A 19309-nucleotide genomic window follows, 5' to 3' on the forward strand; every position below is an offset into this window, starting at 1 on the left:
TGGTCCGTTCATCAAAAATTCGGCCACAGAGTAAAGAACACCAGTCAGATTCTCATTATGTCAAAAAGTGAAAAATCTCAAAATTGGAGACACAAGGTTTTTGCATGACAGAGAAAAAACAGGAGCTTATGGGAGCTTATTTAAGCACTGGCTAAAACATGTGAGCCAACTGTTCATGTTTCAGTCATGAGTTCAGTACTCCATGTCTAGGCACTCCATGACTAGGCAAAAATATAGGTATTATGAGGAGTTCCTTGGCTTAACTTTATGAAATAATCTTTTTTGGTCCCTGAAGAACCCATAAAGTCAATGCTAATACTATCATTTTTCTTGGAACCACACGTCCAAGAACTTCTTAGAACCCTTTATTTTTAAGAGTGTGAATATTCAGTAGGATTTGAGATGAAGAAACTAAGCTGAAGATAAGAAGCTCTGCTGAAAAGGCCTGCTGTCCATATGAGTCTAACCAGGTTTCAGAACCATGGACAGTTCCTAATGCTATCTACAGGACTACACAAGATACTAAGGTTTGCTGTCTATTGACTTTTCAGGGCGGCAGTGGGGTCTAACATAAGGCCTAAGGGATGGACACTTGTAGCTGCTGATCTGTGGTCAGTTTGTACATTGTGCTTCTGGTAAGGAGCCCTTTGAAGAGGTATAAAGAGATTCAGATCCAAGGTCAGATGTTGATGCATCAGAAGGATAGAGGGCTCCTCTACAGGAGGGCTGCTAAATCTTTCTCCACCTCTTCAAAAGGACAGTGGAGGTCGTAGCTGCCAAAAGAAAAAAAACAGCAGGGAAATGCTGGTGAGTTTTACAGCATCTCATCACTCTAGAGAAAAGTGCAACAAAGGGTTCTTTGAGAGATGCCATAAGAGAACCACTTTTGGAACTTGAGGAAGATGTGAGAGTGTGAAGAACCTGTTAAAGGCTTAAAGACCCCGAGTACACCTGGTCACTTCATGTGACTGATTTCTAGACTTGGTTTTGCTTGCACTGGGAGAGGTTTTGGATGTGCTGGGAGGGGATTGGTTGTACTGGGGGAGTGTTGATTGTACTGGGAGGGGTTTGGTTGTACTGGGGGAGTTTTGGTTGTAAAGAAGGGACTTTTGGTTGTAAAGAAGGGGGTTTTGGTTGTACTGGGAGGGGTTTTGGTTGTACTGGGGGAGTTTTGGTTGGAAAAAAGGGAGTTTTGGTTGTACTGGGAGGGGTTTTGGTTGTACTGGGGGAGTTTGGGTTGTACTGGGAGGGGTTTTGGTTGTACTGGGGGAGTTTTAGTTGTACTGGGAGGAGTTTTGGTTGTACTGGGAGGGATTTTGGTTGGGTTGTAAAAAAGGGAGTTTCTGTTGTTCTGGGAGGAATTTCTGTTGTTCTGGGGGAGTTTTGGTTGTACTGGGGAAATGTTGTACTGGGAGAGTTTTGGTTGTACTGGGGGAAATGTTGTACTGGGAGAGTTTTGGTTGTACGGGGGGGAATTGTTGTACTAGGGGACTTTTGATTGTACTGAGAGAAATTTCTGCTGTACTGGGGGAGTTTTGGTTGTACTGGGAGAAGTTTTGGTTGTACTAGGGGGAGTTTTGGTTGTACTGGGAGGAGTTTTGGTTGTACTGGGAGGAGTTTTGGTTGTACTGGGAGAAGTTTTGGTTGTACTAGGGGGAGTTTTGGTTGTACTGGGAGGAGTTTTGGTTACACTGGGGGAGTTTTAATTGTACTGGGGGATTTAAGGTTGTACTGGGAGGAGTTTTGGTTGTTCTGAGAGGAGTTTTGGTTGAACTGGAGGGGGGTTTAGTTGTAAAGGAGGGAGTTTCAGTCGTACTGGCAAGAATTATTGTTGTACTGAGAGAGTTTTGGTTGTATTGGGGGAGTATTGACGCAGAAAAAGCTAGTACATGCTAGTACATGCTTTTATTACCTCAAGGCTAGATTACTGTAATGCACTACTGTCAGGTTGTTCCAGCAGGAACCTCAATAAACTTCAGCTGGTGCAAAATGCTGCAGCCAGGGTCCTTACTAAAACTAGAAATTTTGACCATATTAGTCCAGTTCTATCAGCACTTCATTGGCTCCCAGTTAAATTCCGTATCGAATACAAAATTCTTTTATTAACATATAAAGCCCTACATGGCCTCACTCCTGAGTACCTGCAGGATCTTATTGTATATTACGAACCATCAAGACTACTTAGATCTCAGGGTGCTGGCCTCTTACGCGTTCCCAAAATTCTGAAAACCTCAGCAGGGGGAAGAGCCTTTTCCTATAAAGCCCCCCAGCTCTGGAATAACCTTCCAGATAATGTTCGGGACTCAGACACCGTCTCAATCTTTAAATCTAAGCTGAAAACGTATATGTTTAGTTTAGCTTTTGGTAATTAATGTTTCTTAGATAAGGGCTGCAGGTCCAGGGGTTCGCAGACCCAGGGAATTGTAGTACACTGAGATGCTGGAGCTGTCGTCTCACTGTTTACACGCGATCACTCAGGTTTGTTGACGGTGGAGCAGATAGATGCTGGTGTTCTCAGGGTGCGCCCGTGTCCGTGTTACCTTCTGGCTCTCTCCTTTTAATTATGCTGTGATAATCAGACCTGCCGGAGTCGTCAGACTCTGATGCTGATGCTCAACATTCTCTGCCCTCCATAAAATTCCTCTTAGAATGAACTCTCTCTCTTTTTACCTTCTCCGAGTAAATGGCCACCCAGCCCAACCTGCTGGAAGATTGCCCGTTGAGGTCCCCTCTACCTGCGTCTAACCAGCTGCCACCTACCAGTCCGGCCAGCGGGTCCCCCCCAACCCGCCACCACCCATGGCTCACCCGCCTGCCGCTGCTGCCTGTTTGGTGGCCGTGCTGAAACCTAGATGGACTCGTGCCTGTCTGACACTATTAATATCACCACTATTAACTTTCTGTTGTATCTGCTTTGGTAATTTTTATCATTAATGTTTAAATAGTCTGGCCAGAGGAGGATGGGTCCCCCTTGTGAGTCTTGGTTCCTCCCAAGGTTTCTTCCTCCAGCTCTGAGGGAGTTCTTCCTTGCCACTGTCGCCGTTGGCTTGCTCACGGGGGTCTTTGACCCTTCATGTTATTTCTTCTTTCTTCTTTGTCTCTGTCCTTTATTAAGTACTAATTATGTAAAGCTGCTTTGTGACAACAACAGTTGTAAAAAGCTATACAAATAAATTTGACTTGACTTGACTTGACTATTGGTTTTACTGAGAAGAGTCTTGGTTGTACTGGGTGGAGTTTTGGTTTTACTGGGAGGGGTTTTGGTTTCAGAATGCGTCTTGGAGAGGCGGGTGTGTTTACACTGCTATAACATGGCTCAACCCCGTCTCAGACCTCCTCCTGAAGTGGTTTGAGAGTAGTTAAAAAGAGTTTTGGGTGTCCTTAGTAATGGCTCGTCCTTATCCAGGTATAATCCTGATACTCAAACCAGATAAAGTGACCAGGTGTACATTATTCCACTCATTTCTCTCATTTCCACTCAGTTATTTTGACTAGTTTGACTAGTTTGACTAGTAATTTCTGCCTACTGACCACATTTTATTCCACTGGCAGATCATTTTAAACAAGTAAACATAAGTTAATTCATTATGAGGTAATGAATTTTAATACTCAAAAAATGAGAATGTCCAATATTTACCCTACATTTAAGAGGATTACACTTGCTAAGGTATCATTTTTGCACCATCCTTTGTTTGATGTAATTTTCCACACTCAAACATCTCTGACAAGAATGGTTCTCCAACAAAAGTGGTTCTTGTATGGCATCGCTCCAAAAACTCGGTTGCTGCTTTATTTTTAAGAGAATAGAAGGAACTTAACTGCAGCCATAAGAAGTGTCTGCATCTAAATGTACCCATCATCTAGTGTATGTGTTGCCAAATGAACATTTTATTTATTGGTTTTAATGACCTATTTGGCCTTTAAAGACTGAATTTGACCTTTAGTCTAATTAACAATCAATAAAAATGTAATGTATCAATGGGAAATTTGATAATTTTACTTTCATAAAATGAAAAATGATTGATATCCCAGTTATATTTGATATATTCTGTGGTTTAGAATAAGATCCATTAGGGTGTGAATTGTCACTGCGATTGAGATTTAAGGCAATCTCTCTGGAGATGCTTGTTTATGTCTTAGTTTCCCCAAAAGCAGAGGTGAACCTTGGCTAAAATATGTAGTAGCCTAAGAGTCTGCAGAGTCTGCAGTAAAAAACAAATGTTCCATACCGTCTGTACGGCATCCCATCCGCAGTGATGAGGAACTTCTCGAAATTCCATCGGATGTCGCTGACTTTGATTGGTGACCAGTAGAGCTTCTTGATTTCTCCAATGACAGGATTGTTGGAAGGCAGAGACTCCTGCCACACATTCAGAAGAGAAGAGGGTCGCTGTTGCTTTATGAATTCTAGGGTTTGTGTGTGCATTGATAAACCTTATATGGAAAATCCAACCCAGGAAGACAAGATTACTGCATAGGTTAGTGCTTAAGACGCCTTCAGTTTATAACCAAGGACATTTTTTTTACTGATCGTGCCAGGCATGGCCCTGAATTATGGTTGTATGAAAAAAGTCATGCATCTGGCCACACTTACAGCATTCCACTATCCTGAAAGAGGCTGTGGTGAAAACTTTGGCCTGGGCTGCATCCGCAAAGCAACCAGCACTGTGGATGACTCCACCCACCCTTTACACAGACTGTTCTCCCTCCTGTCATCAGGAAGAAGGTACCGCAGCATCCAGTCCAACACGACCAGACTCTGCAATAGCTTCTTCCCCCAGACCATCAGACTTCTCAACTCAACTCAACTTCTGACCTGATGTCTTTTCTGTTACATGCTCTCTCTCTCTCTCTCTCTCTCTCTCTCTCTCTCTCTCTCTCTAACCATTTACCCCAGACAATATAGGGAAGCATTTTTGCACTAATAACTTTACTACCTCACTGGACTCAATATTTATTACACACTGCATAATTTGCACACTACCCCTAATTATGTATTATTCTCTGGTCTGTACTGTGTTGTGTTGTCTGTCTGCACTTGTACTGTGTTGCACTTGTGTTTTGTATGCACTGTCTATGTTGCACCATGGTCCTGGAGGAACGTTGTTTCGTTTCACTGTGTACTCTGTATGTAGCTGAAATGACAATAAAACCCACTTGACTTGACTTGAATTGACTTGATTTAGAGCAGCTTGACCTTCTAGAGAAGCTTGGCAGTGATGGGAAGGTTCTCTCACAGAAAGTGTCTTTGTGTAATGCTTATAAATATGATTTAAAAAGTCTAAAAATGTGTAGGTTGATTTCGATATTAAGTAAAACCTTCAGAAAGTCACTTGCCTTCAGATAGGCATACAGTGGTTCCTCATTCAACCCATTGACCTCGATTTTACTGAATATGGGGAACTTTGGGACGAACCCTCCACCTGGTCTCACGCACCGCAGTATGTCCAAGGTCTCGTGGTTCTCCTCTGAGAAAGATAAAGAACAATCACTGCAACAAAGTACTGGTACACCGAATGGACAAAAGTATTGGGACACCTGCTTTTTCAAGGGTAATCAAAGGTAGTAAAAAGAGCTGATCCTACTTTTATTGGAGTAACTGTCTCTACTGTCCAGGGGAGAAGGCTTTCTACTAGATTTTGGAGAAACATTGCTGTGAGATGCTGGATTTTCCACTTGTCCTGTCTGACACCCATGGATTCTTACCATCACTATTATGATTATATCAACACCTGAGCAGGAGAACAGTCTTAAGAGGTGGTGCAGTGTCTTTTTATCAATAATTTGTCATTAAGCAGTTCAGACCAGAGGAGGATAGATGGGGTCCTCTTGTGGGACCCCAAAACTCCCTCTGGGGGAGTTGTCCTTGCCACTGTGTTCTTTGGCTTTGGCCCTTTGGGGGTCTTTATGTTTGTTGATCTCTTGTCCCATTGTAAATCTCCTAAATCTCCCATGCCAGTTGCACAAAAAGTGCTATGCAAATACATTTGGATTAATTGATTAATTGATTGGTTGATTGATTGCATTCAGCCACAAGAGCATTAGTGAGGCCAGGATGTTGGATGAACACCACATCATCCCAACTCCCCAACTCATCCTAAAAATATTGGATGGAGCTCCACCATCCATCATTCCAGAGAACACAGTTCTTCCACTGCTCCACAGCTCAATGCTGGGGGGCTTTATAGCCCACACCTCTCAAACCTACGCCTGGCATTAGGCAGCTTGGCGCCAATGGGATCATGTTGATCTGCTCCAGAGAGTGATTGGAATCTACTGGCAGTACTTCTCTACGTGGACTAGACAAGCTGTGTGTGTTCCTTGGGGAACTTTTGGAGGTTCTTCAGTTTCAAACTGTGGAGGAATCAACTTGAAGGTTCCTCAAAGCATCCTTTGGAACCTCCAAATGTTCTCCAAGGGTCTTATCCTTTTAACAGTGGTATGTACCACCTCAGCACTGCTCAAGCCTACACTGCTCAAGTGCTATGTCACTTATGTCACAGTTCCAGCTGTGGTAAAAGGGTCGTTCCTTACCAGGTGCCTGTAGTCCGAACTGATTACACGGAAATCCGATAACGGTAAACTTCTGACCACCATATGCGTCCATGAGTGCGTTCAGCCTGTGGTACTGCAGCCAAACACAGATATACACCATTCCCATTACTGCAATAAACACCACTACTGTGATGCATGCCTTCCCACCAACCGAACAGCACGCATTGACGCCCAATATTGTACAATATACTAATACTAATTATTAACATAATTATGTATACATTATTTAACCCATTACTCTCTTAGCAGTGAGAGGGTTTCTACTGTAGAAGCTCCAGATCTCATCAGAACAGATAAAGCAGGTGAACATGAATCCAGTAAAAAGGAGAAACAAGAGCTTCTCATTCTGAAGAGAGAAAGTAGTGAGATCTTGTCGGTGAGCTAGTCTGAAGAACAGAGCTCGGTTCCTCCAGGTTTCTCCAGGTTTCTCCTGGACGCCCCCCAGTCCAGCCAGCACAGCGTGGAGGATGTGTTCACCTCCATCAGCAGCAGCAGCAGCAGCAGCTCGCCTGATTTACCATCATTAAGCCCTGATTTACCACCAAACCAGGTGTTGATCTGAGGAGAACTCTAAATAATACTAGACTCCATGAGAGAGGAGAACTTTGGAGATGTTCTAATGATGAACACAGTGATGGAGAACCACCTCCACCACTTTCTGTAGGAGTGTTATTAATAGTGTTTATTCTAATATCAGTGTTTTACTGAGGAGAGATGCACTTACTGACCAGATCAGCAGCTTTACACAATATCTGGAACTATGATCTCTCAGTGATTATTATAGGACTTTAGTCCAAAACAAGGTCAGTTATAAAGAATGGGTCAGTTCTCAGTCCAGTTCCACCAAACGCTCACACACATCTTTACCTCCTCAATAGTGGAGCCTCAGAAAGTGGCCAGGTTGACAACAAGCAGCACCTTCCCCCTGTAGACTCCAAGAGAAACGGGCTTCCCCTCCAGGGACTCCATCGTAAAGCCATAAACAGAATTCTCAGCCATGTCCCTGCCAAACGACCACGTTACGACCCGGTAAGGTGGACTGGTCAGCTTGTAGTAACCTTCTACAGGGCTACGGCTCCAGCTTCATTCCGAGTCCTACGACTCCATGGGTCAGCAATTGTGCTGCATGGCTGCCTCTATTGTAACACTGGCCTGCGGATGACCTGACCAGCTCATTTTTGCAAAGCTGTGCAGATCCTGGCTACTGTGCTGTGAGTAGTATCCTTCTGAATGGACAGGTGATAGGAACGGGGGTAGGGGTATGGGTATGGGTATTTGTGTCATTTTGGAGGTGCTGTTTTACCACTGGTACCAGTAGTACCAAGTCAAAGTTATGTTATTATGTTGACAAAAGTATTGGGACGCCTGCTCATTCGTTGTTCTTCTCAACTCAAGGGTATTAAAAAGAGTTGATCCTGATTTGTTGTTTTGTTTTTTTTTGGGGGGGGGGGTGCAATCATACTCAGGGGAAGAAGGCATTCTAGGAGGATTTACATTACATTACATTACATTTATGTAATGTATTCAGCTGACGCTCTTATCCAGAGTGACTTACAAGGTTACTCGTATTACACAGGTGGGCCAACGTAGTGTTAGGAGTCTTGCCCAAGGACTCTTATTGGTGTAGCGCAGCATACGGTCAACCCGACTGGGAATCGAACCCCCTGCTCAGTGGTAGGTAGTGGTGTTATCTGTTGCGCCACACCAACCACTTTGACTTGATTGCATTCAGCAACAAGAGCGCTAGCGAGGTCAGGACGTCGAATAATAACCACCACCAGACCTCATCCCTAACTCCCCAACTCTTCAACTCTTCGTCCCAGAAAATACTGGATGGAGCTTCACCATCATTCCAGAGAGCACAGCTAGTCCCACTGCTCCACAGCTCGATGCTATGGAGAATTGTGTAGAATTGGTATTTAAGATCTTGGGCTCCCCCTACAGGTGGGGAGTGTAATTACCTACTTTCACTCCACTGCAGTAAATACACACACACAAAGCTAGTCTATTCCTTATAGAGAAGTAATGCCAATAGAATAGGACATGATGCACCTATTGGCACCATGCTGCCTAATAATGCCAGGCACAGGCTAAGAGGGGTATTACACTCCCTGAGCTGTGGAGGAACTGTGCCATCTGGAATGATGGGTCTCCAGAATCCAGTATAAAGCCTTCTTCCCTGGACAGTAGAGAAAGTTACTCCAACAAAACCAGGATAAACACTTTTCTACCGCAGTTCTATTGGCAGTACTTTTCCACGGGGACCCAGACAAGTGTCAATGTGTGTGTGAGGAATTTGCATTGGCTACATTAAAAGGATCAAGTGTCCACAAACTTTTGGACAGTGTGTGGTATATTTCTGTGAGGCTCCCAGGATTTGGAGAACCCCTGGAGAATCAGTGTGTGCTGTGCTGTGGGTGGGTGAAGCCACTTGCCACTCCCTGGCGCTAGATGGCGGTAGCGAGCACCGAGCAGCGGTGGGGAAGCAGCCGGTCAGCAGTTTTCCAAACATGCCAAACAATGAGTGACTCGGCTGTGTCTCCCACTGCCATGGATCCAAAATCAGAGGAACGAACTGCAGGATCCAAGTAGGGACATGTTCTTACCTATATTTAGGCTTAAACTGGGAGGAATTTGCATGGAAATTCATGGCTGCTAGCTAGTTAGCTATCGAGCTAACCGCCTGCATGCCTGCCTGCATGCCTGCATGCCCTCTCTGTTCCGAGCTGGTTTCCAAAAATGCAAAACCCAACTCCTGCCACTTTTAATGCATTAAACGGTACCGGTTCTGTTCTGCCTGTAGCATAAAAGCCCCTAAATTACTGTGGGTGCCAACAGAGCACCATTGCTGAAAAGCCAGCACCATGCTACTAGCCAGCTTAGCTTTCGACCAGCATATGTGCAAAAGTTTGTGGACACCCCTTCTAATGCATGCATTCACATTCACATGCATAGACACATACAGCTTTACTGCCAATAGCTGCAGATCAGCATGACCCTATTGGCACCATGCCTATAGTATCAATGCCAGGCGTGGGCTAGAGGGGTGTAAAGCCCCCCAGCAGCATTGAGAGAACTGCGTTATCTGGAATGATGGATGGTGGGGTGGGGTGGGGTGGTGGTGGTCATCATCATCATCATTATTATCATCATCATCCAACATCCTGAATGCAGTCAAATCCTCACAGCAATGCTCGCCCGGAATCTAGTAGAACGCCGCCTTCCCTGGACAGTAGGGACAGCAGCTAACAATGAATGAGCAGGTGTCCCAATACTTTTGTCCATGTTGTATAGATCATAGATTGCATTTGATGGAGTAGCTGGAGTATCAGCATGACCAAGCTGGTTGTTTAGCTGGTCGTACTGGTGGACCAGTGTCATCAGACTGGTCATGCTGGTCGTAATGGGTGACTGTCGGGTCAAGTTGGGTGTGCATGACCGTAATGTGACCCACCAAACCAGTATCAGCAGCTTGATGATGATGATGATGATGAGCTTGATCAAGTTGGCCATGCTGGGCAGGTCGGTCGTGTTGGTAGACCAGCTAAACCATCAAACTGGTCAGCTGGTTAGCCATCTTTATCTGGCCAGGCTGTCGTTTTTAGCAGGGATTCCCAATCCTGGTTCTGGATTGCCCTCGCCCTCCAGGAGAACCTCCCGTCGTGTTTTGCCCGTGCCCAACAAACCAGCTGGGTGGGCTACAGCAGGACGACATAGAAATATAGGATAGGGGTATTCCAGAACCAGGACTGAGGACCAGTGAGTGAGGAACCTCATCATCATCATCATCAGCAGCAGCAGCAGCAGCAGCATCATCAAACTGTTCCTTACTAATTAGCTAGAACCATTTAGGTTCCTTTAAGATGAATGGGCTGTATATGTTCTGCTGTGTTGCAGGTATCAGTTGCTGGACTTGCCCTGGGAGGACGTCCTGGTGACCCATGTGCTGCGTCACCTGCCTTTGCGGCATCTGGTCAGCCTGCAGCGCGTGAGCAAGAGCTTCCGTGCTCTGGTTCAGGTTTACCTGGCCAACTGCCGCACGTTCGACCCAGCACAGGTGAGGCTACGAGCAGTGCGGCTGCACATGAGCATACAGTCCCCTTCTAATGGATGTATTGACACACAGCTTGTCTAGGTCCTGTAGAGAAGTACTGCCAATACAATAGGACTCTCTGGAGTAGATAAATATGCATGACCCTATTGGCACCATGCTACCTAACGCCAGGCGTGGGCTATAGAGGGGTATGAAGCCCCCAGCAGCATTGAGCTGTGGAGCAGTGGAAGAGCTGTGTTCTCTGGAATGATGGATGGTGGAGCTCCATCCAGTACTGTTGGGGATGAGATGATCCAACATCCTGACCTCACTAACAGGCTTGTCGCTGAATGCAGTCAAATTCTCACAGCAGTGCTTGTTCAAAAAGCAGGATCAGCTCTTTGTAATAAGCTTGATTTCAGAAGAAACAATAAATGAGCAGGTGTCCCAATACTTTTGTCTATTTCGCATATTTGAAAGATTGTGTTTTTAATAATTTCCTCTGAATGTGTTTTATCTCTGACTTAACCAACTTAACGTTGGTTCTATTACACTTCCACTTCCCTTCCATTTTCATACTTTCATACTTTCAAGTATGGGAATTGTGGGCCACTGGAAGTATCCGAGAGATTTTATGTACTGGGTCTGACGCCGATACATGCAGGATATGGTAATAATTAATAATGTGTAATACTTAGCTTTTATAGTAGAAACGCATTGCAGTGCAATGAAATTCTTCTCTTTCAGTGCTGTGGTCAGTGTGCAGGGTCAGCTATGCGACAGCACCCCTTTATCAGAGAGGGTGAAGAGCCTTGCTCAAGGGCACAATAGTGGCTGCTAGCTCAGAGGATCCGTGTGTCAAACCCACAACCTTGTGATCAGCACTCCAGTGCTCTTACCACTGAGCCGCCTCTAATTGGGATAAATCCTGGATTAATGGCGTAACAAGTGTTTGCAGACATTTCAGTACAGTATTCCAGCATTTTTGTACAGTTTGTATACAATAAATACAGTAAAGGGACAAAAGTATTGGGACAACTGCGGTAGAAAAGTGTTTATCCTGGTTTTGTTGGAGTAACTTTCTCTACTGTCCAGGGAAGAAGGCTTTCTACTAGATTCTGGAGCACCATCATTCCAGATGGCACAGTTCCTCCACAGCTCAGGGAGTGTAATACCCCTCTAGCCTGTGCCTGGCACTATTAGGCAGCATGGTGCCAATAGGTTCATCATGTTTATCTGCTCCAGAGAGTCCTATTCTATTGGCATTACTTCTCTATAAGGAATAGACTAGCTTTGTGTGTGTGTATTTACTGCAGTGGAGTGAAAGTGAATTACACTCCCCACCTGTAGGGGGAGCCCAAGAGCTTAAATACCAATTCTACACAATTCTCCAATTCTCTCTCGCTTTCCCAGACAGGTCCTCGTATTCCTAAGGAAGCCTTCTGCTCCATGCTCCGTGACAACAAAGTCCTCCACAGCCTCTCCGTCCACGGCTGCTCCGAATGGATCACTGATAAGGAGCTGCTGCCCGTGATTGGTCAGAACCAGCTGCTGCTGCGCGTGGACCTGCGCGGCTGCGTCCGGCTGAGCCGCCACGCGCTGGTGGCCGTGTCGCTCAGCTGCCCGCGTCTGCAGCACCTGTGCCTGGCGCACTGCGAGTGGGTGGACAGCCTGGCGCTGCGGAGCCTGGCTGACCACTGCCCGGACCTGCGCTCGCTGGACCTCACCGCCTGCAGGCAGCTGAGGGACGAGGCCGTGTGTTACGTCGTGGGGAAGTGGCCCGAGCTGCGGTCACTGTCTGTAGCTGTTAATGCGAACATCACGGACGTGGCTGTGGAGGAGGTGGCCAAGCGCTGCAGGCAGCTGGAGCAGCTCGACCTGACGGGGTGTCTGAGGGTGCGCAACGAGGCCATCAGGTGAGCCAGAAAGCACCAGGTGTGCCTTATTTGCATAAATTAATTCATTTGTGTGATTTAAAGGGTTCTGGGGGGGGAGTACTGCTGTGCCCTTAATCCAGCTTCCTTTATTAAGAACCTTTATATTTTATTTGTTGTTACTTAGATTAAGAAACATACTGCTAATCTGTAAGCCTCCCTTGTGTACCCTACTAGTGGGTGTAACAGCGCACTGAATCTTTATGATATTGGTGGTGGAGATGTGATGTTGAATGGAGAACTGTTCTTTTATTAATTATGATACCTAATGCAATCACATTGATTGAACATCAAAATTCACAAACAAGCACCTCGGTAGCACTTAATATTGTAATAATCTTCCAACATAATTTAAACTCAAAAATGTATTAAAAGGATCTGTAAGTGTAATAAATTCTCAATAATGTAATTAAGTATTTAAATGATCAATCTAAAACTGTAAGAAATTCCCATTAATGAAATTTAAAGTGTTTAAAGGATCAGCCTGTAAATTTATTAAACAGTCCAATATAATCAAGTATTAAAATTATCAATCTAAAAATGTAATACATTCCCAACAATATTATTAAGTATTTAAATGAGCAATATAAAAATGAAATGCATTCCCAATAATGTGATAGTACTGACATGATCAATCTAAATTGAATTAATTACCAATAATATAATCATAAAAAAAGTATTCAAAGTATGACTCTAAAAATTTAATAAACTTCCAATAAGGGTATTAAGTATTTAAATGATCTGCCTGTAAATATAATAAACTCCCAATAATGTAATTAATATTTAAATGATCAGCCTGTAAATATAAGAAATTCCCAATACAGAATTAAGTATTTAAATGATCTGCCTGTAAATATAAGAAATTCCCAATACAGAATTAAGTATTTAAATGATCTGCCTGTAAATATAATAAACTTCCACTAATTGAATTAAGTATTTAAATGATCAATCTGATTTTAATTACTTCCCAAATATAATCAAGCATTAAAATCATAAATATTTTAAATTCCCAATAATTGAATTCTATCTATCTTCTGCTTTATGCTTTATGGCTGTAACTAGGTGCCTGTGTTTCTGTGTATGTGTAGGACCGTGGCAGAGTATTGCCCTAAACTGCAGTCCCTAAAGGTGAATCACTGTCACAACGTCAGCGAGTCCAGCCTGGGTGTTCTGCGAAGGCGGAATGTGGAGATTGACGTGGAACCTCCCCTCCAGAGGGCGCTAGTGCTGCTTCAGGACGTGGTGGGCTTTGCCCCCTTCATCAACCTTCAGATATAGCACCCTCACAGGGTACACATGTACCACACACCTCAGAGTAAGAGTGCTAAGCTGCAGTCAGCTGCTCCTGTACGCACAGGTATACATAGTCATATATTTTAGGGTACGAGTCCTAAATCAGCACTCCTTTCTCGAGAAATGTGGTACATATGATCCCTGGACTAATGCAGGTTCAAACAGGTGAGTGTATTGTGTAGTCGGTATTATAACTTAGAGCTCCAGTGTGTCTTTCAATGTTTTACTATTCAACTGAGAATCCAACATTCAGAACCAATTGGAAAAGTCATAAGTCAAGTTATTTTCATTTTATTTGAATTGCTTTTTAATCTGATGCTGAAAAACTAAATAATTACGTATCTGTATGTTTAATTATAAAACAAAAAGTCTTGATTTTAATATTTATATTTGTCATTTTGGGACCTGAACGTTTTTCCAGCTTTGACGATCAATCTCAAAGTTTGTTATTATTGACCTGCACATTCAAAAATAAAGGTGCTACAGGTGTTTTTTGAGCAATGCCATAGAAGAACCACTTTCAGGTTCATAAAGAGGCTTAAAGACCTTTAAAGGTTCTGCACACTCTCACATCTCTTCCAAACATGGTTCTTCTGTGGCACTGCTCAAAGAACCCTTTGTAGCGCCTTTATTTTTAAGACTAGAAATAACCTAATCTAAAGATCTAAAGTTCTGGAGCTTCATTTCAGCGAAGGTCAGGGGAGCTAAACATGTTCCTGACAAGGAAAATGACATGACAACTAAGGGGAAAAAGTCAGGATCCTCTAGATATTGTAATTTTGCTTAAAATTAAGTCATATTTAAATTTTTTTTGTAAAATGGCTCAGATGTACTTTTATTTTTTAGCTGATAGAGTTGTGGAGAACCCCTCACTGTTTACATTTGAAAAAGTAGATCCCTGTCTCTGATGACCATCTGATCACTGAGAATATTTTTCCTACTTCTCCATGCAGAATTCTTTCAGCTGTGTTTCAGCTTGACTTTTTGGCCATTGTGGAACTTTCCATTTCTTTCCTCAAGTGATCCTTACTTTTTCTTCAGCCATTCCCTTTCCTGCATGTACTGAAATGTCTTCTGGTCATTGTCCTGTTGCATGGTCCACTTCAGCTTCAGTTTTTGGACAAATAATAGGTTTATATATATTTACATTTACGGCATTTAGCTGACGCTCTTATCCAGAGCAACTTACAAGGTTACTCATATTACAGAGACGAGCCAATGTAGTGTTAGGAGTCTGGCCAAGGACTCTTATTGGTGTTGTGCAGCATAGTCACCCAGACCGGGAATCGAACCCCAGTCTCCCAAGTGGTGTGGTAGCTCATTGGCAGGTAGTGGTGTTATCTGTTGCAGCATTTTAGCTGATAGAGTTGTGGAGAAGCTCTTCCCTCACTGTTTACATTTTAAAAAAAGTAGATGGTCCTTGTCTCTTATGACCATCTGATCATATATGATGGCTTTGCTGTCATGTAAAACTTCATATTCCATTATTTCCGTTTTTCAAGTTGAGTCTCAAATGAATTATTATTTTTTTTTTCCATTTCCTGTTTTTGGTTTCTTAATGAAATATAATCAAATAATAAGCAAAATAATACATTGATTCTAGCAACAGATATGCTCTGCTTGCAGATGCATTTTCATCTAATCTATTCAACAAATGCTGTTGTTTTCTATCTTTCAGATGATCTCTTCATCCTTGAGCCATGTGGAGCAGCTCTCTGTGCTGGCACACTGCAGTAGCGTGGAGGATGTGCTTGTATATCAAATGCATTTCATGTATGTTTAGTGTTGTAGGGCAGGAGCGTTTGTCCAACTCTAGTCCTGGGGCTCCCCTGATGACTGTTAGGGATTGAACTGAGTCAGGTGCATTATAACAGGGGGAGGAGACAGTAGTTGTCCAGGACTGGAGTTTTACACACCACTGTTTTAGAAACTTTTAGCTCTTATAAGCAAATGTCCAGATTTTCTAAAACACTTGAATCTTGGATCTGCCGTACTTGACGTTTGCATGTGGAAATGCAAAGTTGATCGTACTGTAAGAATATGTTGGGTTTTAATCACTTGGATTGCTTTAGAAATCCACTGAATTTACTTTATGCTTTATTTTGTGGTGAACACAAAGCTTTGTGTAATTTTGCACTAATGAGAAGCTGGATGATTCCAGCTGCACTTTCCTGAGTATCTGTTTGTGGCATACATCCAAAAACATGCTGTGCAGAGGTTTTAGACTCCTAATCACGTTGTCTATTCTGATTTATCACAGAAAAAACAGTTTCTACTGTAGAAGCTCCAGATCTCATCAGAACAGATAAAGCAAGTGAACATGAATCCAGTAAAAAGGAGAAACAAGAGCTTCTCATTCTGAAGAAAGAAAGTAGTGAGATCTTGTCGGTGAGCTAGTCTGAAGAACAGAGCTCGGTTCCTCCAGGTTTCTCCTGGACGCCCCCCAGTCCAGCCAGCACAGTGTGGAGGATGTGGTTAACTCCATCAACAGCAGCAGCAGCTCACCTGATTTACCATCATTAAGCCCTGTGTGAGCCTGAAGAACCTTTTGAATGCACTAAAGGTTCTTTACCAATGTAAAGGGTCTTCATACTCAGATATTTCTATTGCTACTATCTATGGACCTTACTTCTGATTGAACTAGGTGTTTCTGATGTCCCGGGGGCGGTGGTGCTCTCCACTATTCCGCTATATTGCACATAGTATTATCAGACCTGGAGTCCAATCTGTTCATATTGCTTTAATATCTTGTTTTTTTATGTATGATTCTGTAAACGTTTGTCCAATATTATTGTACAAGATGCCTCTTATGCAGAATGCTGTATGAGAGAATACACAATCTTATGCAATACAGAAATGGCCTGTGGTTTAATTCATGTTACATTAGGACTGAATGGCTGTAGATGTCACCCATGGCAATGCCCGTTCACTCATGCTTCCTGCACTGATGCCATGTGTTACAGTGGCCACATGAGGTGATATATATATATATATATCTATATATATATATATATATATCTCTATCTATTTATTTTTTGCATTCTGAACATAAACAAGCTAGCAGTACCTTCAGGCGACCACTAGAGGTCAGTAGAGGCTGGGGTCAGTGTTCATTTAAGTCATGGCTCAGGTGCTATTTTTGTCACCATGATCAGTGCTATATTTGTGGATGGCTTTATTCCAAATAATCTCTCTGGCTGTCGCTCTGCTGACGTAATTCATATTTGCTAATACATGTTTAAGCTATATTAAGGGGCCTTAAACCAACCATAGCTCTAGCTTTAAGTCACGTGACTCTGTCTGCAGGGAAAATTCCGAAATCTGATTGAGGCAATTTGTGCCGTCAGCTCACATAGGCCTGAAAACATGGAAAGGAATGGACAGAGGGAATAGGCTCTATATGTATTAGAGGTTGGACTGTGAAAATAGACTGTACAAGGGGTGTCCAAATGTTTGTGGACACCTCTTCTAATGAATGCATTCGGCTGCTTTAGGTTGTACCCATTGGCATCATGACAGTGTTGGCACCATGCTGCCAAATGCCAGGCATGGGTTAGAGGGGTATAAAGCCCCACACTCCCAGCATTAAGGAGCTGTGGAGCAGTGGAAGAACTGTGTCCATTGGAATGATGGCTGGTAGAACTCCATCCAGTACTTTTGGGATGAGTTGAGGAGTTGTGGGGTGGTAATCCTTCAACATCCTGACCTCACTAGCTCTCTTGTAGCGGAATGCAATCAGATCCTCACAGCAATCTCCCAAACTGTTGAGACAGTTTCTCCAACAAAAGCAGGATAAGCTCTTTTTAATACCCTTGATTGCAAAAGAAACAATGCAGGTGTCCCAATACTTTTGTCCATACGTGTATATGCTTAAAACTACTGGTTGACTTCTTTGGGCAAGCTGGTCATACTGGTAGTCCAGCTAAACCCTTACCCTTTATTGGTAATAAGCTAAGCTGGTCATCAAGCTGGTCATACAGATTGACTTGTTTGGTCCAGCTGATCCTACTGGTGCGCCAATGTGGTCTAACTGGTCGTGCTTGTTGACCAGCTTGGTCATAGAGGTTGCCTTTTCTGGTCATAATGGTCATGCTGGTAGACCAGCTAAACCATTAAGCTCAATGGAAAACATACCCTATAAGGCTTAAGCTGGCCAGGCCTATTCCCCACTCCCTCGGACAGAACTTTCCATGGGCACCTTCAATTCTAACTAAGCCCCAGATGGATGGTTCTTGATAATTCCTGGTGAGTCAGCATCTACACACAATGTCCCAGAAATTGTGTGCAGAGCTTGTGTGACTTCCATGACCCCACAGAACATCCTGGTCATGTGCAGATCTTGCATTTACCCTTTTGGCATGGAACCTCCTTGCTGTCTTTGGTATCAGGCCTAGCAGATATCTAATGCCAGGCAGACACTCCCTTCACAGCTGTTGCTGTATCGGATACTGCACTGACCAGCCCTGAAGATCATCTACCTCAAACGTCTAATCCAGTGGTCTTTGTCCTTGCTTCTGAAAAACTACCTACTCGCAGACGATAGATCTAACCTTAATCCACCTCATTCCACTAATTACTGCCTTCAGATGATCATCACTGGCTGAATGAAGCTGGTTTGGGTCATGGGTTGAAACCTCTAGGAGGTAGCTCTGCTGGAGACCACTGGTCTAATGTGAGTAAGAGGAAATTCCTTCCCCAGGGGTCAACAATCTGGTCTGCAAAGGGCCGGCGTGGCTGCAGGCACACATATGATCAGTTGTTGGAGGCCGAGACCAACTAAATAAGCAAGTATGACCAGCATGGCCATCATGACTTTACCAGTATGAAGAGCTTGACCACCTTCCTGGTCAAGCTGGTCATGCAGATAGAGCAGCTAGTCCCTCAAACCTTTTAGCTGGTATGTTTCAGCCTGGATGACCAACTTCTAAATTACCTTGACCTTTGGACCATATAGAAACCAGCTACCAGGAAAAGCCAGTCTTGAGCTGGAATTATCAGGAGGGTAACGCTTGTATTTCCATAGCTTCCTGCAATGATTACCATAAAATATGAAAGTTTTTATCACCCCTTACATCCTTCTTGCCATGCAGTCCTGTTCCCTAAAACTGGACACAGTATTAGGGTCGCAACTAAGAGCTTTTATTGACCAGCTGTACATATAGCTGTACATACTGTAGACCCAGGAAATACTGTTGTGTACCTCAGTAATTATCAAAACATTAGCAAAACTAAAAAAAAGTTGATTCCCAGTCCATATACAGTCTAACCAGTCATTATCTGTAGAATGTAATTAATAGAATAAAAACTAATAATATAAATAAATACATTTTCTTGTTAGGACCCCCTGTGTCCTAATAGCTGGTGTTCCCTCTTTTGCCTGAAATAACCCCAATTAGACATCTCCTATAACCTTCTACCAGGCTCTGGGAGAGCATTTCTCCACCCCTCCATGCAGAATTCTTTCAGCTGTGTGATATGTGAGGGGTTTCTTGCT

General features: G+C 43.4%; 2 protein-coding genes across 2 annotated transcripts; one reads left to right on the forward strand and one right to left on the reverse strand.

Annotated features, from left to right (window-relative positions):
- Positions 1-715: 715 nt before the first annotated feature.
- gpx9 (glutathione peroxidase 9) lies at positions 716-7554 on the reverse strand. The gene is made up of 5 exons (XM_072667104.1): positions 7423-7554; positions 6535-6628; positions 5338-5468; positions 4230-4360; positions 716-773 (listed from the first exon to the last, which is right to left on the reverse strand). The coding sequence occupies exons 1-5, from the start codon at positions 7552-7554 to the stop codon at positions 716-718; spliced, it is 546 nt and encodes a 181-aa protein (XP_072523205.1).
- Positions 7555-9036: 1482 nt separating this feature from the next.
- fbxl15 (F-box and leucine-rich repeat protein 15) lies at positions 9037-16672 on the forward strand. Its single transcript, XM_072667103.1, has 5 exons — positions 9037-9143; positions 10453-10612; positions 12002-12504; positions 13611-13980; positions 15494-16672. The coding sequence occupies exons 1-4, from the start codon at positions 9076-9078 to the stop codon at positions 13798-13800; spliced, it is 921 nt and encodes a 306-aa protein (XP_072523204.1). The 5' UTR covers positions 9037-9075; the 3' UTR covers positions 13801-13980; positions 15494-16672.
- The last annotated feature ends 2637 nt before the right edge of the window (positions 16673-19309 follow it).

This window comes from Salminus brasiliensis, chromosome 22 (assembly GCF_030463535.1).
Source record: "Salminus brasiliensis chromosome 22, fSalBra1.hap2, whole genome shotgun sequence".
NCBI lineage: Eukaryota > Metazoa > Chordata > Actinopteri > Characiformes > Bryconidae > Salminus > Salminus brasiliensis.